Source organism: Thamnophis elegans, chromosome 7 (assembly GCF_009769535.1).
Source record: "Thamnophis elegans isolate rThaEle1 chromosome 7, rThaEle1.pri, whole genome shotgun sequence".
Classification (NCBI taxonomy): Eukaryota; Metazoa; Chordata; class Lepidosauria; order Squamata; family Colubridae; genus Thamnophis; species Thamnophis elegans.
In genome coordinates this window covers 74,397,284-74,420,732 of record NC_045547.1, presented here as the reverse complement: position 1 = coordinate 74,420,732, position 23,449 = coordinate 74,397,284, and the positions used below count along the sequence as shown (strand labels likewise).

The 23,449-nt window shown below is 43.7% G+C and overlaps 1 protein-coding gene across 2 annotated transcripts in view; it reads left to right on the top strand.

Annotated features, from left to right (window-relative positions):
- LRP6 (LDL receptor related protein 6) overlaps positions 1-11,228 on the top strand; it is an 83,851-nt gene extending 72,623 nt beyond the window's left edge. The window contains exons 16-23 of one of the 2 annotated variants that reach the window (XM_032220791.1): positions 1,112-1,321; positions 2,622-2,747; positions 4,244-4,480; positions 5,419-5,529; positions 7,906-8,136; positions 8,636-8,772; positions 9,505-9,602; positions 10,564-11,228. In XM_032220791.1, coding sequence (XP_032076682.1) covers positions 1,112-1,321; positions 2,622-2,747; positions 4,244-4,480; positions 5,419-5,529; positions 7,906-8,136; positions 8,636-8,772; positions 9,505-9,602; positions 10,564-10,855 — 1,442 coding nt within the window. In that variant the 3' untranslated portion in view covers positions 10,856-11,228. Of the gene's footprint in view, positions 1-1,111; positions 1,322-2,621; positions 2,748-4,243; positions 4,481-5,418; positions 5,530-7,905; positions 8,152-8,635; positions 8,773-9,504; positions 9,603-10,563 lie in introns of both variants that reach the window. The other variant, XM_032220789.1, reaches the window with a different exon arrangement.
- Positions 11,229-23,449: the final 12,221 nt, after the last annotated feature.

Sequence of the window (23,449 nt, the reverse complement as noted above, 5' to 3'; positions counted from 1 at the left end):
GTGCTGTAGGAGGCTGCCCAGGACAAAAAATGGGGTGTAGGGGGCCTCACAGGCCCCCCTCCACGTGCCTCATTTTTGGCTGGCCAGGTGCTGCAGGACGCGTCTGTCCCGTGTGTGCTCCCCAAACCCCTCCCCGGCCAGCCTGTGAAGGATGCTGATCCAGCCCTCAAAGTAATCCAGTTTGACACCCCTGCTATAGAATAAAATAATCCCTGGAATTTGGAGGAGGGTCTTTTGGACTCACTCTGTGGAAGAACAGGTGTTGATAGGAGCAAGAATGCCTTCCTCGGATTAGCAGGTGAGATACCTGGAGAAAGCAGGCCTTTCTTCCTACGTATTCTCGTAATGGCCTGGCTAGGACACTGCAGCATTTCTGCTTTTCTGCAGCATGCAGCCTTTACCTGTTTCAGTTTTTTTAGATCGTAATGTTAAGCTCCGTTGATAACATTGTGATTTGTAATGTTCTGAAACCGTATTTCCTGGAAGTCGGGTTTGTCTCTTCCCATATGAAATTTGGGCTCAGCCTTGCAACATCCACTTTTTTCTCCATCAGACTGATAGGCATTGCTAGAAAGATTACACACACACAAACATGCACGTGGGATGTTATCATATTTCAAAACAGGTGTGGTTCCATTCAGATCAATTTTAGATACATGTTAAATATACTTATCTTTCACTTTCCCTTCAAATGCATACTAATCAACTTAAATCAGGAACTTTTATTGGTTGCTGATATTGATATTGTGGTTGGACTGGATCTGGGTGATCCACTGTTAAAGTGATGGAAGGTATGCATTGCATCTTGTGACTGGATGTCCCATCAATTTAATATCTCTTATGCAAATTATATTGTCTTTATGTTGAAACTTCTGGCAATCAGCTCCAGAGGCGTTGCGTTGTTAGAGGAGGAGGCAATTCTTTTGTAACCTTTTGTTTCCAAACATAAACTTGGAGCGTTTGAAATCTGTTTACAGCTGTTGTGCATTTTATTGAGCTCATTCAGCATTGTGGCTTAGGCATCTCACGTTAAGACACAGTCACAGCATATGTGAAGTTACAAACATTTTGTTGTAGTTCAGTTTTCCCTTTTTTCTCCCCCATTTCAAAGGTGCAAATCGGATAGTCCTAGAAGATTCCAACATACTGCAGCCTATAGGCCTGACCGTATTTGAAAAATGGCTTTACTGGATTGATCGTCATCAACAGATGATTGAGAAAATTGACATGACTCGCCAGGAGGGACGAACAAAGGTTCAGGCTCGAATTGCTCAGCTGAGCGACATCCATGCTGTTAAAGAACTCAACATGCAGGAATACCGTAAGTGTTTCGCCACATCGAAAGAAGAACTTATGTGTTACTTCTCTCAAAACAGATTTCCTATGATTCATTAACTGGAGAATTCTGAGAGTTGAAGTTTACACACCTCGTATTTGCCAAGTTTGAGAAATACTAGTCTAAAAGCTCCAGATGTTTAGTTAGAACAGTGTTTCTCAACCTTGGTAACTTTAAGTCCTGTGGACTTCAACTCCCAGAATCATCAGCTGGCCTGGGAATTCTGGGAGTTGAAGTCCACAGGACTTAAAGTCGCCAAGATTGAGAAACATTGAGTTAGAAGATACCCATTTACAGTAGATCCCATGCAAAATAATATCTTCATCAGATTAGCAGGTGAGATACCTGGAGAAAGCAGACCTTTCTTTACTCCTATTCTCATCATGGTCTGGCTAGGAGACTACAGCGTTTCTGCTTTTTCACAGCATGGAGCAAAGGGTGTCAAATGTGCAGCTTGCAGGCCGGAGGCATCACATGCTGACTATGCCCACCCACCTCCAGTTTAGTGAAGGGGGAAAGTCGCGATACATCACATGATGACAACGTAATGCCATGGGTTTGACACCCCTGGCACAGAGACTTCACAGGTTTCAGCTTTTTTAGATTGTAATTTTAAACTCAATTGATACCATCATGATTTTTAACGTTCTAAAACCATATTTCTTGGTGGCAGGATTTGTCTCTTCCTATATGAAACTTTGGCATCAGCCTTGCAACATCTGCTTTTGGCTGCGTCAGAATGATAGGCATTGCTAGAAAGACACACACACACACACACACACACACACACACACACACACACACAGAGGAAAACATTAGATTTGCAGCTTATTTTCCCTCAGGGATTTTAGATTTGCAGTTTATATTTTTTTTTCTTGTTTTTAACTTTCTTTGGAAGGAAAATGCATCAGTCAGTTTAACAATATGGTCATCTTAGGTCTGTTAGGATACTATGTTGACCTTAGAACCTTCCCAGAAATGTTATCAAGCAGAGATAGCTTCACATTCACATTCCGAGACATTGAAAAGACGTTTTGGTGCTAAACTTTGCCCTGGCGTTTGTCCTTGTTGCTTAAACCATTTTGCACTTTTCCAGAGAATTACTGATGATACTGATGTGAATTATTGATACGGGAGAGGTAGCTGATCTTCGTGGAGATTTTGAGCCACTCTTGGTTTCCTAGGAGGCAGTCTGAAATCTATAGTATATAATTTAAAAAAAAAAACCAAGCAAACAGGTGTTTGAGATATAAAATACCATCTGTGAATTCACTTTGTCTTTCAGGAAAGCACCCCTGTTCCCAAGACAATGGTGGCTGTTCTCACATCTGCATTATAAAAAGTGATGGAACTACACGTTGCTCCTGTCCCATGCATCTAGTCCTGCTTGAAGATGAACTTTCTTGTGGAGGTAAGACTTTTTTTAAAGTCTTGATTTAGGTAGAAAGAGGTGCAGTGGCTCCATGGCTTAATGATGCTCAGCACCGGTGGTTTGAGCCCAAGCACTGTATGGGCAGGATGAGCTCCTGTCACTCGCCTCAGTTTCTGTCCACCTAACAGTTCGAAAACGTCTTCGGTGCAAGTGGATAGATAGGTACCACTCCGGTGGGGAGGTCAGCTGGTGCTCTGTGCGGGCAGGCTAATTCCTGATGGCTCTTAACCTTTCCAGTTGCAAGGCAGCTCAGCGAAGGGTTGGAACCCTTGGGTGATGCTGCAGGAAGAGCCGCTTGTGTCGCCTTCCTGTGGCACACTTTGAGAAGTGCGCAAGCGTGTCCTATAGGAGGACTGGTTCCCTTGCCAAGCCCAACTACTCCTCTGCAACAGCATTGGGGTTTCCTGGCTACTGTAACAATGCCATGTGTTAATAGCAATAGTACTTCGACTTATATACCCCTTCACAGTGACTTGGAGCCTCCTCTAAGCGGTTTACAGAGTCAGCATATTACTTTGACTCAGCCTTCCATTCTTTTGAGGTCGATAAAAAGAGGACAATATGCTGACTGTCAACTGCTGTTCTGACCTAGACTTCCCCAGCAGCACGAAGCCGAGTCCTCGTCCCAGTAACCCCCTTTTATTTTATTTACAGTGAATTCCTCTCCAGCAAAGTCTTTTCTCTCTCCCACAGTCTTTCAAGATAGTTCACAATTACCGACCTTTATCAGGGTTGGAGAGTGGCCAGGCTGATATCTTTCAGACGCCACAATACTTGGCAAGAATGCAGGAATGAACTAATTGTCTCCTGCAAACACCCCTCCACTTTTGCTCCTCCTTTATTCCCTATGGGAGGAGCCATTCATCATCCACCTGTGGCCTTACTCCCAAGTCGACCCCTGTATCTTTAGCTGATCTCTTCATCTGGCAACTCTACACATGTGCACACTGGGAACAGGCTCCAGCTGTTCGTCTGCCTCACTGATGTCTGACTCTGAAGGCAGCTGATAACTGGCATACGGCCCTGGCCCCCTCTCTGCCTCCGACACAGAGCCCCTCCTCAGAGCCTTCCCCAGAGTCCAGGACTGGCCCAGGTTCCTCTCCAACCTAAGTCCTAAGTGTTCCTAAATCACTGTCCGACTCTGCCCTCCAGCTTTGTTGGCCGGTCACAACAACTGCTTAGAGAGGACTGTAAATCACTGTGAAGTAGTATATAAATCTAAGTTCTAGACTTACATACCACTTCAGTAGCTCTATTACTACTATACATTGATGTACAACTATGGTTCCCAGAGTCATTGGTCATGGGGCAGAGAGTTTTCAATCAGTGCATGTTTCAAGCAAATCCCAATTTTCCAGATAGGTAATTCCAACTTGTGCGGAGATATTTTGCTACTGTATATTCAGACAGCTACTTATTCACTTATTCTTTGTGTTGCATCTGAAAATAGAGGCCTTATCTCTCTTCCCCAACAGAGCCTCCAACCTGCTCCCCACAACAGTTCACGTGTGACACGGGAGAGATTGACTGCATCCCTGTGGCTTGGCGTTGTGATGGGTACACGGAGTGCGAGGATGCCAGTGACGAGAAGAACTGCCCCTTGTGCTCCGATTCCCAGTTCCAGTGTGAGAGCGGGCAGTGCATCGATGCCGCCCTGCAGTGCAACGGAGAACCAAATTGCCAGGATAACTCCGACGAAAAGAAATGTGAAGGTATTCCACGTCCCTGAGCAAAATAGGGATTCTTGCAGGTAGTCCTCGACTTACGGCCACAGTTGAGGCCAAAATTCCCAGTGGCTAAGCAAGACAGCCGTTAAGTCAGTTTTGCCCCCATTTTACAACCTTTCTTGCCACAATTGTTAAGTGGATCACGAGTGTGTTAAATGAATAACACAGTGAATCTGGCTTCCCCCATTGTCTCTGCTTGTCAGAAGGTCACAAAAGGGGACAGCACGACCCCGGGACACTGCCACCATCCTAAATGTGAATCGGTTGTCGAGCATCCAAATATAAATCACGTTGACCGTGAGGAATGCTGCGACGGTCATAAATGTGAAACGTGTTCCTAAGTCACTTTTTTTCATTGCTGTTATAACTTGGAATGTGAACTGTTTTAAGTTGAGGACTACCTGTAATTTGCTGGGTTCAGTTACGGTTGTCAAGTCAAGGATTAGTTGTAGTTGGCAGTGTTGTCCACTGAGGGGAGCTGTTGTGCATTTGTGGCCAGCAACTCCCTTTTTTGTTGTTGTTCCTTGGCAATGCAATTGTGGCATTGTTTGTAATGCTGGCATTAGCCTAAGCAGCAGAGGTTACTCTGAGGCCCACTTTCACCCCGAATAAGCCATCCACTCCTTTGAAATCCCTTGTTAATGTATTTTACATGTTTAGTTTCGCCAAATCAGGGCTTTGAAAGGGTACCTTTCATTGTACGCTTCCCTGGGAAAATTTTATCTTAAACAGCAAGCTGCAAAATTTAAAATAAGGTATACAATAATAATGGTGATGCAAGATAAGGCGTGATAGTTTTTGTTCAGTCTAAAATGTTCACTGATGCGATTACTTGTCTTATGTCTTTATGTTGAATATCTAACTTGCAATTTTAAATATATATTTCTCATCCGTTAATTATGGATTTGCTTTCCTCCCTCCAGTGCTTTGTTTAACTGACCAGTTCCGGTGTGCGAGTGGTCAGTGCATTGGGAAAAACAAGAAATGTGATCACAGCCTCGATTGCAATGACAATTCAGACGAACAGGGCTGCTGTAAGTATACCCACATCTGGTTTTTCTTCTTTGTTTTGCTTCATCGTCTTTTCTTTTGTTGTAAGCTACAGGGAGTCAGAATTATTCAGCAGCATGCAAAAATAAGTGCATAATAAAATTTGCTTTGCTGAATGGCATGCTTTAGCCCTTCACGTTCTGACACCTTCTGCTATGTGCAACTAAACATGGTTATGTCCGGTTTGATTTGTACTGTTGATGTTACCTAATTTGGGTAATGACACACCTACAAGAAAATAACCAAAAATAACCAATAGAGAATGACCACACCAAGTGCTTCAGTTTGATTTGTGGAATCTGGGTAATTTTGCTTTAATTTGTATATCATGTGGAAAGCGGCTCATGTGTGAAGATACTCAGCTTTACTAAAATTCAGTTTTTGCGTCAAGTATCCATATAGTGAAATAGGTCCGTTATTTCACGACATGTCCCTCTTTCCATTTATATGATTGGGCAGATATCAGAACACATTAGAATAGAAATTAGAAATAATAGGAATTGGGGTAGGATGGCAGTAGCAATAGCACTTAGACTTATATACCACTTCATAGTGTTTTTACAGCCCTTTCTAAGTGGTTTACAGAGTCAGCCTGTTGCCCCCCAACAATCTGGGTCTTCATTTTACCCACCTCGGAAGGATGGAGGGCTGAGTCAATCTTGAGCTGGTCAGGATCGAACTCCTGGCAGTGACCACTGAGTTAGCCTGCAATACTGCATTCTAATCACTGCATCACCACGATTAGAATAGAACAGAACTGTAGAGTAGAGTATAGAAATAGAATAAGGGAGAGGGTTAGGATAGAATAGAATATAGAATAGAATAGAACCGTGATGGTGTACCTATGGGCACGCATGCCCAAAGTGGCACATGGAGCCACATCACCCGGCACGCACAGCCTTGCCTGTTTGTCTTCCGGATTCTAGCGCACATACGCGCCCGACGGTCAGCTGACCTTCGCATGTGCAGCAGTGCCAAAAACCGTATGCATGCTGGCCAGCTGATCATCTGGCACGCATGAGCACTAGAACCCAGAAGTTTGGTTTTCCCGGAGCATGGCCCTGATGAGAGTGCGCATGTGCGTGCAACATTTCTGCGCAACCATTTCAGCAGTGCCGAAAAGGTTCGCCATCACTGGAATAGAATATAGAAAAGAATGAAATAGAATAGAATGTAATTATACTATACAAATACAAAACTATACTAAACTAATACTATGTTAATACTATACTATGCTGTGTTATACTATACTGTATTTTTTCTCTGGTGCATAAAGTCTCAGTGTACATACAAAACAACAGAGTAATAACAATAATATCAATGATACCTACAGGTGAAACTTGAAAAATTAGAATATCATACAAAAGTTCATTTATTTCAGTAATGCAACTTAAAAGGTGAAACTAATATATGAGATAAGGCTCATTACATGCAAAGCAAGAAAGTTCAAGCCGTGATTTGTCATAATTGTGATGATTATGGCGTACAGCTCATGAAAACCCCAAATCCACAATCTCAGATAATTAGAATATTACATGCAATCAATAAAACAAGGATCGTACATAGAACAATATCGGACCTCTGAAAAGTATAAGCATGCATATGTACTCAGTACTTGGGTTGGGCCCCTTTTGCAGCAATTACTGCCTCAATGCGGCGTGGCATGGAAGCTATCAGCCTGTGGCACTGCTGAGGTGTTATGGAAGGCCAGGATGCTTCAATAGCGGCCTTCAGCTCTTCTGCATTGTTCGGTCTCATGTCTCTCATCTTTCTCTTGGCAATGCCCCATAGATTCTCTATGGGGTTCAGGTCAGGCGAGTTTGCTGGCCAATCAAGCACAGTAATCCCACGGTCATTGAACCAGGTTTTGGTGCTTTTGGCAGTGTGGGCAGCTGGACAATGAAGTCAGCATCCCCATAAAACTCATCTGTAAAAGGAAGCATGAAGTGCTCCAAAATCTCCTGGTAGACATCTGTGTTGACCCTGGTCTTAATGAAGCACAATGGTCCAAAGTCCTGTTGCTCAGTGGTCCAAAGTCCTCTTTTCTGATGAGAGCAACTTTTGCATCTCATTTGGAAACCAAGGACCCAGAGTATGGAGGAAGAATGGAGAGGCCAATCAAGCACAGTAATCACACGGTCATTGAACCAGTTGTTGGTGCTTTTGGCAAAAGTTGCTCTCATCAGAAAAGAGGACTTTGGACCACTGAGCAACAGGACTTTGGACCATTGAGATGAGAAGGATTATAGTAAAACAGCTATACTAATGGGTAAATGTACATAGACATAAGACATTAAGGAACAGAGAAGTTCTACAGAGCTGTCGTCTTTTTTAAAGTGATTTTTTTCCTTCCTTCCTAGACACAACCGAAGAACCAGCCCCACCTGCCACCAATACAATCGGCTCCGTCATCGGTGTGATCCTTACGGTGTTTGTCGTTGGTGCTATGTACTTTGTTTGTCAGAGAGTGCTGTGCCCACGCATGAAAGGAGATGGAGAAACAATGACCAATGACTACGTTGTCCATGGACCGTCTTCTGTGCCTCTGGGTTATGTGCCTCACCCAAGCTCCCTTTCTGGATCTCTTCCAGGTCAGATTTATACAGGTAGTCCTCAATTTACAACAGTTCATTTAATGACCTTTCAGTTGTTAACAATAGCACTGGGGAAAAAAAGTGGCTTATGTCCATTTTTCACACTTATGACCTTTGTCGCATTGAGGAATCCAGCAAACATTTTGCTAGTTAAGAAAAAGTCCAGCGTGGCTTGGAAATCTTGTAAAAAGGCTACCGATTTGTGACTTGCATTTGGGAAGGCAAAAGTGCCACATCAATTGCATCTCTTCCTTAGTGTGTAAAATTAGAGGGGAGGGCAAACAGATTCTTCAGCGACACCTTTATTGTGGTCTCAAGTTCTCTCCTTCCCCAGAATGCCTCCATTGGTCCTGGAAAATCCATCTTCAGAATGGCCTCTGCGTCATTGTGATCATAAAGCACACAGGACTCCTTTTAAATTAGGTTGGGCGTATGATGCTTAAATAAATATATTTTTTTCTAAGACTTTAACTGTATTCCCTGGGGTTTTCTTTAGGAATGTCCCGTGGTAAATCTGTGATCAGTTCACTTAGCATCATGGCAGGAAGCAGCGGCCCACCTTATGACCGAGCTCACGTCACTGGGGCGTCCTCCAGCAGCTCCTCCAGCATCAAAGGAACCTACTTCCCTCCAGTAAGAGACCTTTTTTTGGCATCTAAGTCGGAAAGATTGATTCTCAACACAAACTGAAGCAATTCAGTAAAGTTGATGGAACCATATGAATAACATGGGAGAAAATGTAAGCTTAAATTTGCATGAAAAGTTGGGATTAACCATATTGCCCTATCTTACTTCCCGTTCTTGGCAGCATTTTATGATGAACAGCATAATCTCGTTACTTATATTCTTTCACAAACACATTCTACTGGTGTTTTAATCTCACTTTCCTCCCTCCCTCTCTATTTCCTCCCCCCTCCCTCTCTTCCTCTTTCCTCCCTTCTTCCCAACCCTATTTCCTCCCTCCCTCCCAGCCTATTTCCTTCCTTCTTCCCTTCTTTTTTCTCTCCCTCACTATTTCCTCCCGCTCTCCTTCTCTCCCTATGTCCTTCCTTACTCACTCTGACACACACTTAAAAGGATCCAATTCCATCTGAAAGTAACAGGGACACAGCATACAAATTAATCTGAACATGGTTAGAATCCAAAAGGGAAAAGCTTATAGTTACAGCAAGGGGAAAGAAATCTAGATTTAAATGTAATAAACGAAAAGAAAATACCTCTACAAAAGCAGCGCTGTAATATGTGTAGTAAACTTCCGTTTGGTGTTCAGTACGGGTGGCCTTCCTGGTATGGAGAAAAACGTTTCCTTGGAACAAATACGGTGCTTCTCTTAAAGCTGACACTCCCTCTATTCTCCCTTTAAAGATTTTGAACCCGCCTCCATCACCAGCAACAGAGGACTCCCGCTACACAATGGAATTTGGTTACTCGTCCAATAGTCCTTCTACGCACAGGTCATACAGGTAAGACCATGTCCCCACTCTGAGTTTTGTACTACTTGCCTGATAGGTTCAGGATATTTCCTGGCAGCGATTTGCGTTGCATCTGGACAAAAGAAGACCCAAGTGACCAGGCTTTCTGTTGAAGGCATGAAATTCTGCTGTCTTGATTGCTGGTTCAACAATCAAAGCAGTGTTCCAATATCTCAGGGGCTGCCACAAAGAAGAGGGAGTCAAGCTATTCTCCAAGGCACCTGGGGGCAGGACAAGAAGCAATGGGTGGAAACTAATCAAGGAGAGAAGCAACTTAGAACTGAGGAGGAATTTCCTGACAGTTAGAACAATTAATCAGTGGAACAGCTTGCCTCCAGAAGTTGTGAATGCTCCAACACTGGAAGTTTTTAAAAAGATGTTGGATAATCATCTATTTGAAGTGGGGTAGAGTTTCCTGGGTAAGCAGGCGGTTGGACTAGAAGACCTCCAAGGTCCCTTCCAACTCTGTTATTCTATTCTAACCATGAAAATAGGATGTTTTTGAAAGCCTGCTTGATGGAGGACACACATGGAGCCAGGTTGACCTTCCATCTCATTTAAGAGCCACCCACTCTGTGAGAGGAAGTCAATCCAAAAATCACATCCTCCTTGAATGTATGGAGATTCTCAGTCATCCAGGCCATGGTTGTCCCAAAGGTGCTTTGTTTCAAGAGGCAACTGGACTGTCTGGTTTTTCTTCGAAGACGTTCCACTTCTCATCCAAGAAGCTTCTTCAACTCCCCACCATCCAGTCAGAGCTGAAGAAGCTTCTTGGATGAGAAGCAAAATGCCCTCAAAGAAAAACCAGAAAGTCCAGTTACCTCTTGAAAAGAACACCTTTGGGACATGTCCTTCCTTGGTGGCAACAGATGACAATGCCACATGGCTCAAGAAGACCTCCGATTGACTTCAGGTGTTGATGTTCACACGCCTCTTCATGTTTTCTGCCCAGTTACAGGCCATACAGCTACCGCCATTTTGCACCTCCCACAACCCCGTGCAGCACCGACGTTTGTGACAGTGACTACGCACCCAGCCGTCGGGTGATGACCATGGGGGGCAAAGGCTATGCCAGCGACCTCAACTACGATTCTGAGCCCACGCCACCGCCACCAACCCCACGCAGCCAGTACTTGTCTGCAGAGGAGAACTATGAGAGCTGCCCGCCTTCCCCGTACACAGAGCGGAGCTACACACACCACCTCTACCCGCCGCCCCCCTCTCCTTGCACCGATTCCTCGTGAGGGGAGCCCGCCCCCCCCTCAACTGCGTCCAGCTCAGCTATGTAAATAGTGTCGCTTGCCCTTGTTGAGGACATGGGGGGGCAGGATCTCCTGTGTACAGTTAAAATATTTGTCCTAGGGAAATTGCCTTTTGTAGAATGGGGAGAGGGAGGGAGCAAAGAGGTTATTTATATATTTTTTCCTAAAAAGAGAAATTGCTGCTTTGTGACATAAGAAATTTTTTTTAAAAAAAGTTTGTATACAAAGTTTTTTTTAATTATTATTTTTCCAAATGGAACACAAGAAGATGCCTTAAATCCGTGAAGGGACTGAGCATGTAAGGAAACGGAAGGACCAGGAGATGTTGCTGTTCAATGAGCCAAATATCCAAAAAAGAAGACAAAAGAAGAAGGAAGTGGGGGGGGGTTTAAAAAAAGAAAAGAGGAATAAGAAAACAAGGAAAAGAATGAAAGGACCTGCACCACAAAGCAGCATTTTAAAAAATATCTGCAAAGAGGTGAATCCCTTAATATATATATATTTTACTCTGACAGGGGAGCAATTAAATTAAACTTGAAGAAAACTGTTGAGACAGATCGGTACACCAAGAACCTTGTTTTCTACAAAAATGGAGCTGTTGGCGCGCTCAAAAGAGCCATGCTCACCTCTGAACATTTCCTGGAATTCCCACCACTGAAATTGTCCCAGATGTTCTACGTTACCAGCTCTTTGTCCCTATTTTCAAGTTCCATCATTGTGTGGCAGGTGGTTTGGCCCAAAGCTGTAGAAATGTCTTTGGAGTTGGATCCAAAGCGGACAAAGATGCTTGAGATCTGGAGTGGGGGGCACCTCCGCTACCTGCTAAGCAATTCCTTCAGGAAGCAGCGCCTTTTCTTGGACTTCGGGAGCAGCCCCCGAGTCCCAGGAAAACACACAATTGAGTGAAGGAGCCTTGGCAACAACGTGACCAGAGGTGGGTTGCTGCCGCTTCGCACCAGTTCGGGCGAACCGGTAGTGGAAATTGGGACTGGGTTGCTGAACCAGTAGGGATGACAGGCTGGCCACGCCCCCGAACCAATTCCCCAGTTGCCGCTGCCGGCTTGGTTTTTAATCATTTTTTCATTTTCATTTCAATTTACGCTCAACTGCGCACGTGCACGACGCAAACCAGCAGCAACCCACCCCTGAACGTGACTGCCCCCCTGTTGGCCCCCCTCCTTCCCCTTGACTCAGCCATGTGTTTCCCTGAGCCTGCGGGGACCCCGTGCAAGCCCAGGAAAAGGTGCGACTTCCTACGAAGCAGCCCTCCAGTAAAGAGCAGGTGCTCTTGTTGCTTCTGAAGCAAACTCACCTGTTCAGACCCAAACCTAGGCATGCAGGCACGAGGCGTATATGCCTTTCATATACATTTTTAAAATTAAACAGGAGAGGCTATTTGCCTGGTGCTTGCACCCCTCAAGTCTTGCTTGTCATGAGATGAGAACGGATCCAGCTGAGCTAGGCCATGTGCACCCCCATTCCTGACAACAGGATACAAACCTTTTTGCAAGATTGGAAAAGTCCATTTCAGTGAGGGTGGGGGAATTGGCTTATTCTCTTCTTCTTCTTCTTCTTCCAAAAATTGAGGGATTTTGCTTCGGTTGCCAATACTTTCTTCTGTTGCTAACAGGAGAGGGACCCAGGCATACCCCTGCAGTCTCTGCTTCTTCCTTACTCGCGTAGCAGTCCCAGGGTCTGAGTCCTTGGTGAACAGGCTCTTTGTGAGTATGTGCGTGCGTGTGTGTGTGTGAGAGAGAGAGAGAGAGGGAGAGAAATTATGGGTGTATGCAAGAAATGTTTTTCATTTCTTCCTGCCAGTACAATCGGATTAGTTCTCTTACCACATCAGTGATGTTTTCAGACCCGAGACAAGGGTGATTACCTCTGAAAAACCTTTTCAGTAGACTTCAGTGCCTCCAAAGAGGGGCCCTATTTTTTTTTTAATCACACAAAGAATAAAACATATAGGTGGCATATTTACGAAAGTGAACGTTGGATTCTTAGATTAATGGAAAAGAGAACGTATAACTCTTGCAGTTCGTTCAGTGATTCTACATGCACTGAATCGCCACGTGCAGCTTGTATTTTAAATTGTGCTAATTTTTTTTGTCTTTTATCAAGAAACTTGCAAACACTTTCAGTCTGGCTACATCCTTGATTCTCACCGGGGCAGCGCCAATCCAGCCATAGCCAGACTTTGCAGCGTATGACATCAACATGCCCCTTATCTGGCAAAACTTTCAATTCCGAAGCCCGAACCACTGTGAATGCCCCATTTTTGAACCTCTTCTTTGTCAAAATATTTTCTCAGCTCTTTACATTGTTGATTTTTTTAAAAAAAAATCGTGGTGATACAAAAAGAAAAAGGTTGCTCAGTTGTCTTCATTATGTGTTAGTGAAAAAAAATGTGAGAAACACTCCAATGCTTCCGATTTTCAGCTTTTTTTTTTTTTTTTGGTAAAGCAGACAGGGAGAAACTCAAACTTTTTATTAAGGATGCTCTGAATTGCAAACTTTGGGACTGATTCGGAGATTTTAAACAGTCCCTGGGAGATGAGATTGACCTCGCTTTGTGCTGATTGATAACCGTTATCGGATTTTGGGACACAAGTTTTTAAAAGCTTCTGAATTCATTAATATAAAGTGCTATAACTAGATATGCTGTTTGCTGTATTGGTTAGAGGTGTGTGTTTGTGTGTGTGTGTATCCCTAACCAATACAGCAAATAGCATACACACACACACACACACACACACACACACAAGCTGGATACCTGTACTTTGCTATAATACTATGTGATCGGGCTTGATAAATCGACACAGCTTGAAAATTAATGAGTAGTTACAATTGGCCTATCCTCTCCCCTTTTCTCCCTCAGGCTGGCTCCGTGTAAATGTAATGAAACAATATCTTCCTTATAGGCTTGGTTTGTCTGTAAATAGGCAAATCAATAGGTTTCCTCCCATTCTCCATAATTTTCTTGTTTCTCACCATAACCATTTCATCCCAGCAGGGAAATGTAAGCTGCAGAGCCCAATAACGGATCCATTCCAATACTAGAGATATAAATAGCTCAGACCTGAATTATTGGGTTCTCGATGTTCTCATCATGCGCTCGGCCCAGTGGTGGGTTTCAAAAAAAATTGGAACCTCTTCTGTAGGTGTGGCCTGCTTTCCGCGTCCACTGGTGGAACCTCTTCTAACCGGTTTGATAGATTTGATGAACCGGTTCTACCGAATAGGTGCGAACTGGTAAGAACCCACCTTACCAAGGTGGCGCAGTGGTTAAATGCAGCACTGCAGGCTACTGCTAGATCAGCAGGTCAGCGGTTCAAATCTCACCGGCTCAGGGTTGACTCAGCCTTCCATCCTTCCGAGGTGGGTAAAATGAGGACCCAGATTGTTGTTGGGGGCAATATGCTGACTCTCTGTAAACCGCTTAGAGAGGCCTGAAAGGCCTATGAAGCGGTATATAAGTCTACTGCTATTGCTATTGCTATTGCTCTGGCTCGGCCATACCCTCAGTGGGCAGCCAAGCTCTGAACAATGGCAGATTCATCCTCCGACTTTTAAGAAAGGCAGGCATCGAGATGCTTTAAGAACCCTTTGCGACAATCGTAATGAATTTGATTAGTCTGATCATGTCAAAAGCTATAAAACTAGTATACTTTTACAACTACCTTTGCAGGTAATGTGTTTCCACCCCTCCTTCAAAATCTTCAATAGGCCACAATTTTAATTGCGCGTCAGATGTGGGATAGCTGCATGTCCATAGACAAGCAAAGCTGTCGTACCATTTTTCAACATTGTGCACCTCCTCATATTCTCTTCTCGCATTCTAAAAAGTGATTTGTTTATTTTGGTGAAGACATAACGCTTAGGACAACTACTGTAGTTTTAGTAAGTTTTGTGGCTGGTTTTAAAGCAATCTTTCTTAAAATAAACCTCTCCCCTCCGGGACACATTTTCTGCAAAAAAAAAAACCCCAACCCAATATTTAATTAAAAAAAAAAACACTTTTAAGAATTATTATTTTTAATTGCTTTAAATAAAAATGACCTGTAAAAATCCATGGAAGCATGCTTAACCTCATTGCTAGTTTTTACTTAAGGGGGCCTAAATTGTGGAATACTTTTAAAATATGAAAGGAGTCATGAAAACAGCTCGACCAGAAGTTAAATCTTTATAAAGGATTGGATTATTATTGTAAATGGAAAATGAACTGTTTCAGCACATGTTCCAAATATAGGCAGGTTAGAAAGTTCAATTCCCAGTCAAATCTATTAAGAAATACCTCATAGGAATGGTAAAGTGTGTTCTTATTCGTCCAGTTTTGTATTGAATGAGGCTACAAAAGAGGGTTTGTATTTTACATTAATGCATTAGTTAACTAAAGGTGCTGGTTAATTTGATCCCAGGGGTGTCACTTTTATACTGCAAATATTTTCAAACAAGGTTTGTCCATGGAAAGTGCTGAGAAAGAAATCCTTTTTTAACACCAAAATTAAACAAACCAGGAAAAGAAGATTGACAGTAGCAGAGAATGTCAAAAGAAAATAAAAGTGAAAAGCTTATCATACCAGACTCCTCCGTCCCCAAACCCAAATGAAAACGAAGCTCTGGTTTCCCTGTTCAATTGTGCCATATTTTTTTATTTTTTTAAAAAGCCAATTTGGGGGAAAACGGTGAAGAAAAACTCTGAGCAAAGAGACTGCTAGGAGCTGAAGCAAAACGTGTCTCTTAAGTTAGGGTTGTGCAACTCTGCCCCTTAACCCCCCCTATCCCAGACAACTTGTGGACTTCAACTCCCAGAATTCCACAGCCAGCCATGCTGGGTCAGGAATTCTGGGAGTTGAAGTCCATAGGTCTTCAAAGGGGCTATAGCAAGTTGCCCACCTCTGCTCTATGTGAAGGATCCTGTGCTGCTTTTTAACCTTTGAATGTTCTTGCTTTGTTTTTTGTAACTTTTAAACTTCGTCACTGTCTTTTTTTTTTTTTTTTTAATAAACCCAAATAATAACGTTCATAAATGTCTGTATGACGGTGCTTTGCAAGGATATATGATGACGGCCAACATTTGGTCAGCCCAGTTCACTCGAATCGCTCAATGTTTGTACTGTAAAATAAAAGAATGTTTTACTTGCAAGCTGTACATAATTCTTGTACAAAATTCCTCGTCCTTTTTTTTTTCCATTTATTATGACTATAAGTGGAGTTGTAATAAATAAATTGATTTTTTTAATAATAAATTTTGGTCCGGAAATCTATTCAGTGCATTGATGGCCTTAGATCCAAGCTAATAAATGGGGAAAGTAAGGTACGGCAATTAAATTAGGTCGCTGTGTAATGCATTAAGGCAGTCCTCCAGTTATGACTGAAATTGAGTGGCAATTGTGCTAATAAGTGGTGATAGCTGTAAAGCAGGTCACTATGTGAACAAACTTAATTTTACAGTCTTTTATGTGTTAGTCATTAAGCGTCGTTAATGGGGTTGCCAAGAACTCAAAACACCCTCACATAAGTGTGATGACACAATGTTTGAACTTTGGACGTTAAGCTTTTTGTGAGCCCCCCATAAAATTCAATGGTTGCTAAGCGACCGCTCATAACAATAGCACTTATATGCCGCTTTACAGTGCTTTACAACCCTCTCTAAGCGATTTACAGAGTCAGCATCTTGCCCCCAACAATCTGGGTCCTCATTTTAACCAAGGATGGAAGGCTGAGTCAACTTTGAGCCAGTGAGATTTGAACTGCTGGCAGTCAGCAGAAGTAGCCTGCAGTACTCCACTCTAACCACTGCGCCACCAAAGCTCATGAGTCAAGGCCAACCTAACTCTCAGCAGAAACTATGCAGTGTATGTACAAAAATTACAAGCCCCTATCTGATATGATCACTTCCTTTTTAAAAAATATAAGAACTATTTCCCCAAATAAAGCTCTTAAGGGCACCCCAAACCCTCCTGCTTAAGCACATGTCCCAATACTACAATTGCAATAGTGAGGAAATCACAAGAATGAATTACTTAAAAAATAATAATCCATAAAACATTAAAAACAACATAAAAAAACCAACATACATTTTCAGCTGTTCTGTTTATTCTATTTCTATTTATTTCTTATTCTACTCTATTCTATATTATCTGATCTAGGGATGTGGGGTTACCTTTTAGGCTCACAAACCTTTTGCTAAGTAGCATCAGTGCAGGAGACAAAAAACGCAAGTTTGTGTGTCACAAGCAGAGGTGGGTTCCTACCAGTTCGCACCAGTTCGGTAGAACCGGTTCGTCAAATCTACTGAACCGGTTAGAAGAGGTTCCACCAGTGGACCCGGAAAGCAGGCCACACCTACAGAAGAGGTTCCAAAAATTTTTGAAACCCACCACTGACACACACACACACTCACTCACACAGAGAGAGAAAGAGAAAAAGGAAGAAAGAAAGAAATAAAAAAGGAAGAAAAAGTGAGAGAGAGATGAAAGAAAAAAAGGAACAGAGAAACAAAAGGAAGGAGAGAGAGAGAGAGAGAAAAGGAAAAAGGAACAGAGAAACAAAAGGAAGGAGAGAGAGAGAAAAAAAAGGAAAAAGGAACAGAGAAAAAAAAAGGAGAGAGAGAGAGAACACATGGCCGGCAAGCCACTCCCACCAGGTCACATGGCTGGCAAGCCACTCCCACAAAGGAGGCCACACCCACAGAGTAGATTCGGAAACTTTTTGAAACCCACCATTGGTCACAAGGGTTAAATGTATCTACCCTATCAGTTACACACAACAGGAAGGACTCTGGATTGCAGTTTTAGTTACATGTGAATAATAATAATAACAATTAAATTGTTATTACATTTTGTAGTCTCAAATACAAATGGGGAAAAAAATAGTAGGGAAATGAGGAAGGGAAAAAGTGTAGAGTAGGAGGGGAAAGAAGGAAAAAAGCACTGACTTCCAACTTTACAATAGAATAAAAATGACAACGTACAGTTTTACAGTAGGTGGCAGCACCAAAGGTGCCTTCGACTGATTGCCAGAATTTTAAACCAGGCTAATCCTTGCATGCACCTAGGGATCTGGAGAGCCTAGCCTGGAAAAAAAAAAAAAAACGAAAGAGAAAGCTATTTCCATTGTGCTGCCAAGAAAAGGGTGTGGATGCGATCACCAGGGGCCCAGCTCAGCTGAACAGCATTTGTCTCTTTATTCAGAAATGAATAAGCTGACTTGGGGGTTATTTTAAGGAAGTAACAGCGTGTATTAAAAGGAGACAATTGAGTCCCAAGGCTTAAAAACAGGAAGCAGCACGTGCTCGGAGAATACCAACTGTGCAGAAAAAAGGACGGAGTCAGATACACCGAAAGCCCATGGTGGGATTTTTTTTAAAAGGAAGGATGGAAAAGGAGGAGAGGCTCCCACATTCTCTTCATCCTCAGGAGAAAAGAGAGACAAAGAAAAGGGGAGGGGGTATCAAACTATTTTCCAAAGCAGGGGAGGGCAAGACAAGAAACAATAGGTGGAAACTAATCAAGGGGACGCAGTGGCTAAGACGCTGAGCTTGTCAATCAGAAAGGTCGGCAGTTCAGCGGTTCGAATCCCTAGCGCCGCGTAATGGAAGCGAGCTCCCATTCTTTGTCCCAGCTTCTGCCAACCTAGCAGTTCGAAAGCACGTAAAAATGCAAGTAGAAAAATAGGAACCCCCTTTGGTGGGAAGGTCATGCCGGCCACATGACCACGGAGATGTCTTCGGACAGCACTGGCTCTTCGGCTTTGAAATGGAGATGGTTACCATCCCCTAGAGTCAGGAACGACTAGCACATATGTGCGAGGGGAATCTTTACGGTTACTTTAATCAAGGACACAAGGCAATACTGTAAACCACTTTGAGAGGACTGTAAAGCACTATTTATGAGCCAGCAATGTGCAACAGCTGCCAAAAAAGCTAATACAATCCTGGGGTTGTATAAACAGAGGAATAGAATCAGTAGTGGGTTTCAAAAATTTTTGGAACCTACTCTGTGGGTGTGGCCTCCTTTGTGGGAGTGGCTTGCCAGCCATGTGACCTGGTGGGAGTGGCTTGCTGGCCATGTGTTCTCTCTCTCTCTCCCTCTCTCTCTCTTTCTCTTTCTCTCTCTCTTTCCTTCCTTTTGTCTCTCTGTCCCTTTTCTCTTTTTTTCTTTCATCTCTCACTCTCTTTCTTTTTTCTTTCTTTATTTATTTATTTCTTCCTTTCTTTCTCTTTCTCTCTCTCTCTCTGTCAGTCTGTCTCTGTGTGTGTGTGTGTGTGTGTCGCAGTGGTGGGTTTCAAAAATTTTTGGAACCTCTTCTGTAGGTGTGGCCTGCTTTCCGGGTCCACTGGTGAAATCTCTTCTAACTGGTTCGGTAGATTTGACAAACCGGTTCTACTGAATAGGTGCGAACTGGTAGGAACCCACCTCTACATAGAATCAAGATCACATGAAGGACTGGTGCCGCTTTACAAAACCCTAGTAAGGCACACACCTGCAACCAATTTTGGTCACCACACTACAAAAAAGACGTTGAGACTTTGGAAAAAGTTCAGAGAAGAGCAACTAAGAGGTTCAAAGGCCTGGAGACTAAACCCTACGAAGAACGGCTACAGGTTTTGGGTCTGGCTAGTCTAAAGAAAAGAAGAATTGAGGGTGACATGATAGTGGTATTTCAGTATTTGAGAATCTGGCACAAAGAAGAGAGGGGTCAAATTATTCTCCAAAGCACCAGAGGGGGGGCAGGAAAAGAAATAATGGTTGGAAACTAATCAAAGAGAGAAGCGACCTGGAATTAAAGAGAAGCTTTCTAATGGTGAGGACAATCAACTTGCCTTCAGAAGTTGTGGGTGCCCCATCACTGGAAGCATTTAAGAAGGGACTGGAGAGCCATCTGTCGGGAATGGTATAGGGTCTCCTGCTTGAACAGGGGGTTGGACTAGAAGACCTCCAAGGTCCCATCCAACTCTTGTTCTGTTAAGAATTCCCTGCTGCATCCTTTCCTTCCTTCTCCAAATGTACACAGCATTCAGCCCGTTAGATGATCTCCATAACAACAGACTCCCTTCGTGTGTACTTTCACATGATATGGGAATGAGATGAAGCATGGAGGTTTGAAGTGACAATGCCATCTAGAGAAGGGGTTGGAAAACTTAAACACTCAAAGAGCCATTTGGAGCTGTTTCCCACAGAAAAGAAGACACCGGGAGCCACAAAGGTCCTAACCGGAAGCCCTCCATTCAATTCTGGAGCTGACCCCCACCATAGAGTCAGTTCAGTTCCGCACCATAGAGTCTCCTCCTAGCGTGGCATACTTTTTCCTCTACCTGTCACAATCAAAAGCCCTATCAATTGTGGAGACAACTGGAAAATCCTCTCCTTGCCATAGAGTCTTCTTCTGGCACGCTGTGCTTCTCTCCCCCCACCCTACTGGAAGCTCCTCTCAAAATTGTGGCGTCAACCGGAGACGGAGCCGCAACAGAGGGAGGAAAGAGCCACATGCAGCTCCAGAGCCTCAGTTTGCTGTCCCCTGATCTAGGGAAAGGCTGGGGTTTTTTGGGGGGGAGGGGAGAGAACAGAATGTGGGTGGTTAAAGGAGGGGTTGGGATGGAAGTCATACCAGCCCTCGATTGTGAGTCACAGCAATCCATGAATGCAAGGTTAGCAAAAGGAACGCAGAGATGAGAAAGGCAGGAACGCAGGATCTGTTTCCAAAACAACCTGAGAACTTTTAATTGGACATTCTGCCTTGCTCTCATGTGTAACCGCTTTCTTCTCAGTAAAATATACTCTTGAAAAAAGAAATGAACCAAAGGGGGGGGGCTCTGGAGCCGCATGTGGCTCTTTCCTCCCTCTGCTGCGGCTCCGTCTCCTGTCTTTGCTAATTAAACTAAGTCAGGGGTCTCCAACCTTAGCGACTTTAAGACTTGTGGACTTCAACTCCCAGAATTCTTCAGCTAGCTTTGCTGGGAGTTGAAGTCCACAAGTCTTAAAGTCGCCAAAGTTGGAGACCCCTGAACTAAGTGGGATGGATGACTCTTGCTCTTCAGCCAGGGGTGGGTTGCTGCCGGCATTACTGGCAGTTCGGCACACAAAAAGATTTGCTCCGTGTACGTGCGCATTTGCATCTAAAAAGATCTGCACATGCGCACAATGTTAGAAAAGGGGGAAAATACATTTCTGCTATGAAGATTGTTTTGCATATGCACAGAACCAAAAATCAAGATGGTGCCGCCGCCGATAGCGGTTCGTGCGGGCGTGGCAGACCAAGTTACTACCTACTCCACCGAACTGGTCTGAACTGATAGGAACCCACCTCTGTCTTCAGCAATATTTTCCCTGAAGCTTTTTAAAAAAATGTGATTATTGGCAAAAATTGTATGATCTCCTCTAGGATAAAGCTGAGCTGAGCAATACCTAAAAGCATTGTAATATTTTAAGGTTTAAGGTTTTAATGGATTTGTATGCCGCCCAATCCTGAAGGACTCCGGGTGGCTTACATAAAAACAATTTAAAAAATATTAAAGAAATTTAAAATACAAGACAAAGCGAATTAAAAAGGGCACAACATGCACTCAATCTTAGTGGGGCTGAAGTTCAGTCAAGATCAGCAGCCCCAGGCCTGCCGGAACAGCCAGGTCTTAATAGACTTTCGGAAGGCCAAGAGAGTGGGGAGGGTCCGGATCTCAGGGGGTAGATCGTTCCATAGGGCCGGGGCAGCTACAGAGAAGGCTCTCCCCCGAGGAGCTGCCAGACGACATTGTGTAGTCGACGGCACCCGGAGAAGGCCCACCCTGTGAGATCTTATTTTCAACTACTCTTCTCTTACTTTCTTAATACCACACCATTGAATTACTCATTTTTTCCCCTTGCACACTGAATCAGCCTTTGCAGGACATTTCCATAATTTCATAACTGCAAGATTTACCACCTGATGAAATCCCTATTTTATGATCTTGAGGAAAAAAAAAATCACTTCCACCCATTCTGAGAAAAGATCTCAGTCCTCAGGCAAATTAAACTGGAGCTAAGGATACGGTCTCTCCAATGCTGTTGAATTTTCTGCTTTATTTATTTATTTATTTATTTGGTGATTTCTGATGAAATACCTGTGATGGCTGGGCGCTATCACAAGGGATTCCGTAAGTGTGTGGTTTTGTGTCTTGCATCTCTGAGTTACAAGCAGGGGTGGGCTTCAAAAATTTTAGCAAGGGGTTCTCTGCGTGGCTGTGGCTATGGTGGGCGTGGCCTATTCGACCTCCTGCAGCATGGCGGGTTGGGGGTGTTTTTGCCCTCCCCAGGCTCCAGAGGTTTCTCTCAAGCCTCTGGGAGGGCGAAAACAGCCTCCCTAGGCTCCCTAGGCCCTCCGGAGGCTGAAAACGGGCCTGTTTCCCGAACTTCCAGTAGACCTGTTTTTTGCCCTCCCCGAACCTGTGCGCGCACCCTACACTTACCTGCATCCAAAACTTCTCTGCTGAACTACCACGTTGTTAAAACCTGCTTTTGGTATTGTATATGTACTTAATGTGTTATATTATATATAAAGAGAAGTTATTGAATCCTGCTGAATCAGTTACTTGTGTGTGCTTTCTGGATGTGATTACTGTTGCAAATTCTGACACGTTCTTGCAGAAAATAGCAAACGGCCAGTCAGCTTCAGCACATTATTGCAGCCTGATTCAGCATGAGCAGCTGATTGGCAGGTGGATTGGCCTCCCGGAATACCCCCAACCAGCTGTTCCAGGCTTCAGGGATTGCCACAGACCATCGCCTCCTCGTGCCTCGAGTATTTGGCTACATTTGGTGTATAAGACGCACCCAAAGTTTCACCCTCTTTTAGGGGGCGGGAAGTGTGTCTTATACTCCAAAAAATACGGTAATGTGTGATTCTTTGAAAACCTAATTACTAAGACAACAGTTTTAATTCAAAGCTAAGAAAGCCATCTCTTGAGAGACTTTGAAAAGATGATCACCATGATCAGCCTTCCATCCTTCCAAGGTGGGTAAAATGAGGACCCAGATTGTTGGGGGCAATAAGCTTAGAGAGGGTTGTAAAAGCACTGTGAAGTGGTATATAAGTCTAAGTGCTATTGCTATTCCTTCCTTCCGTCATCCCTTCCTTCCTCCCTCCCTCCCTCCCTCCCTCCATCATTCCCTTTCTCATTCTCCTTTCTCGTGGCACAACGGTCAGAATGCAGTACTGCAGGCTAATTCTGCCCAATGCCAGCAGTTCGATTCTAACTGGCTCAAGGTTGACTCAGCTGTCCATCCTTCCGAGGTGGGTAAAATGAGGACCCAGATTGTTGGGGGCAATAGGCTGACTCTGTAAACAGCTTAGAGAGGGTTGTAAAAGCACTGTGAAGTGGTATATAAGTCTAAGTGCTATTGCTATTCCTTCCTTCAATCATCCCTTCCTTCCTCCCTCCATCCATCATTCCCTTTCTCATTCTCCTTTCTCGTGGCGCAGTGGTCAGAATGCAGTACTGCAGGCTAATTCTGCCCACTGCCAGCAGTTCAATTCTAACTGGCTCAAGGTTGACTCAGCCGTCCATCCTTCCGAGGTGCGTAAAGTGAGGACCCAGAT